This window comes from Haliotis cracherodii, unplaced genomic scaffold (assembly GCF_022045235.1).
Source record: "Haliotis cracherodii isolate W230 unplaced genomic scaffold, xgHalCrac1.p SCAF_26, whole genome shotgun sequence".
Taxonomy (NCBI): Eukaryota; Metazoa; Mollusca; class Gastropoda; order Lepetellida; family Haliotidae; genus Haliotis; species Haliotis cracherodii.
Window position 1 is genome coordinate 5,890,597 of NW_027266282.1, and position 2,737 is coordinate 5,893,333.

Genomic DNA, 2,737 nt, shown 5'->3' on the forward strand with positions numbered 1-2,737 from the left:
ACTTTTACGGTAGAATTCACGAGAATAATACCCGATGCGGATGGGGTACAGCTGGTACGTGTGCAATCGTTACAACGCCATGCGTGTTCATTATGTCACGGAGCTGTGCTCCAGCGACCGGAATAAAGTAATAATGAAAACGTGGTAAAAGGTTCCTGGGTTTATCATTATCAGTTAGTTGCAAATATTGATGACAATAAAAAGGATCAAAAACCCAATAACACTGACAGCGATCACTGATTAATTAAACCAGATGAAATATACTGATTAGCTAAGCAACTGTGTAACAGTAATAAAGAGAGAGTAGCTAAATCCACACTTTAACAAGATAATTGACAAGTTACATTACCTTTCTTCTTTGAGGGGAATTTAGAAGTTGGAGTAAGATTTAGGTACAATTAGGAGCGACGTTTCGCTGTAGGTTCCTACACCGTTATGGAACGAGTGATATACAGTTGGTTGGTTAGTTGTTTAACGCCGCACTCAGCAATATTCCAGCTATATGACGGCGGTCTGTAAATAATCGAGTCTGGACCAAACAATCAAGTAATAAATATCATGAGCATCGATCCACGCAATTGGGATCGCTGACATACATCAACCAAGTCTGACCACCCGATCCTGTTAGTCGCCTTTTACGACATGCAAAGTCGCCTTTTACGGTAAGCATGGGTTGCTGAAGACCTATTCTACCGTGGAATCTTCACGGGTATGTTCTTGAACGAAATATCAAAGACCCCAACCCTCCTTTTGCACATGTTATGCACGTTACTCACGCAAAAGATTGTCTATAGAACTGTCATAGTTGAAGAACAAAAAGTCATTTCTGAATAGTTTGACCACCCTATCAAGTATATTCCGTGGTACTGTGGCGTAGGCCTGCCTAAGGTGGGCTCGTCTCTGCGCTGAAGACTCCTGTTTGGTCAAAATGTGGTCCAGACAGGATTTAGACATCAACTGAATCAGTTTGTCTTCAGTCAGACTGTTTGAAGATTCCGTTTCTAAAACTGCCTCTGAGCCGTGAGTTAGATAGCCATTGATCTGAAATGTTCGCCATAACCTTCCTGCCATCTGCATCCGGGTTAGGCACGCGTCACTGGGCTTGTAGTTCCCTTTTGTAATTAGTGACAATTCATCCAGCACATGGTGCGTGCTAGAGTAGTTCTGCATCAGGTATCCGAGACCGAATCGCGACAGTATGAAGCGTGCATCTTGCGAGAAGGTCTCCTGTTTGCTCACTATATCCGGTTTGAATGCGCACGGGTTGCATGTGTGCTCTATCGGCCGCCAGTGTCCGTCTAGGGACAAAACATCACGCTCGCCAACGTCTACAACATACGAAAGGAATTCTGCGAAGCTCACATCGTGCCCACATCTCAGACTTAAAGCAGATGCATTCTCTCTGCGGGAGACGATGGTTCTACCAGCTCGTGACCAATAGTCAATAAGATATAATTTGTCTATGTAGGCTGAGAACAAGCGAGTGAATGGGTTTCTTGACACCATGAAACGTGTTGTTGCCATGACAACACGTCTATCCTCCTCCTTCTGAAGTCGATACATCTTTATTTTTCTGCGTCCTCCGTGTGCTTCCCCTCTCGTCATCTGGAAAGGATTGTCAAATTTACGTCCCAACGTATCATTGTGTAGGAACCGAAAGACGCGGATCCAGAAAGTGCAACCGGCCTTGGCTAGCACACCGTATGACATGTTGCGGTAGACGAGGATGTTTTCTGTCCACCCCTTGCCGTCATTTCCCACACAAAGTTGCTGTAGACGACTTCGTCGCTTTGCATACACAGAGGGGTCGGTATCAATCGCGTTGGTGAGTCGCAGCTGAAACAATATACGTACAGGTTTAACTCCCAATGATAGCCTTCTAAGGAATGGAAAGTAAGGGAAAGACCATTTCAGTATTCTGTGATGTAAATATACAAACAATTTGGACTTCGGTCTTACGAATGTTTGTTTGTTTGGTGCCTAACGCCGCACTCCAGCTACATGACGGAGGTCTGTAAAATAATCGAGTATGGATCAGACAATCCAGTAATTGACATCATGAGCATCGATCCACGCAATTGGGATTGATGACGTGCATCAACCAAATCAGCGAACCTGACCACCCGATCCTGTTAGTCGCCTTTTACGACAAGCATTGTCGCCATTTACGGCAGGTATGAGTTCTGAAGACCTATTCTACCCTGGAATCTTCACGGGTCGTCTTACAAATGAAAAGAGTTCGAAAATTGTTCGCTGGAACGGAAATGAACAATGAACCACTCAACACATGACCTTCCACCACGAGGCCACCGATCAGACAAAGGCAGAATTGGCCCCACTTTGTCATTAACTTCTCTGGAATATAATTAGACGACAAGCAACCGCAACTTCTGGTTTGCGATGTTTATGACACCATCGGTTGCATATCTTCACATGCTCAGACGTTTTCGAAAACATAATTTGAATTGAAATATTAACCTGTGATGATCTAGCTTCAGCGTGGCCCGCTGACTTCCGGAAGGACAATTTGCCTGGTAGTTGAAGAACTGAAAATATGGAAATTATTCCGTTAATTCTGTGAATTGTTAATGTTTACAGGAAGTGTCACGTAAACGTATGGGTCAATTGGGATACAAATCTGTCTCGTTTAACTGTTGTTACCATGTATACTTCAACATACAGACTTGTTTTGGCGTAGCGTTGGACTACGACCGCTTTTATCATGCAATGGATAATA

General features: G+C 43.9%; 1 protein-coding gene across 1 annotated transcript; it reads right to left on the bottom strand.

The window, feature by feature from the left end:
* Positions 1-400: 400 nt before the first annotated feature.
* Positions 401-1,812, bottom strand: LOC139473072 (carbohydrate sulfotransferase 11-like). Its single transcript, XM_071255583.1, has one exon. The coding sequence runs from the start codon at positions 1,708-1,710 to the stop codon at positions 769-771; it is 942 nt and encodes a 313-aa protein (XP_071111684.1). The 5' UTR covers positions 1,711-1,812; the 3' UTR covers positions 401-768.
* Between the last annotated feature and the right edge of the window lie 925 nt (positions 1,813-2,737).

Bases quoted from the DNA above. Each gene is read 5' to 3' on its own strand.
- LOC139473072 (XM_071255583.1), bottom strand. From the start codon at position 1,710: ATGTCATACGGTGTGCTAGCCAAGGCCGGTTGCACTTTCTGGATCCGC.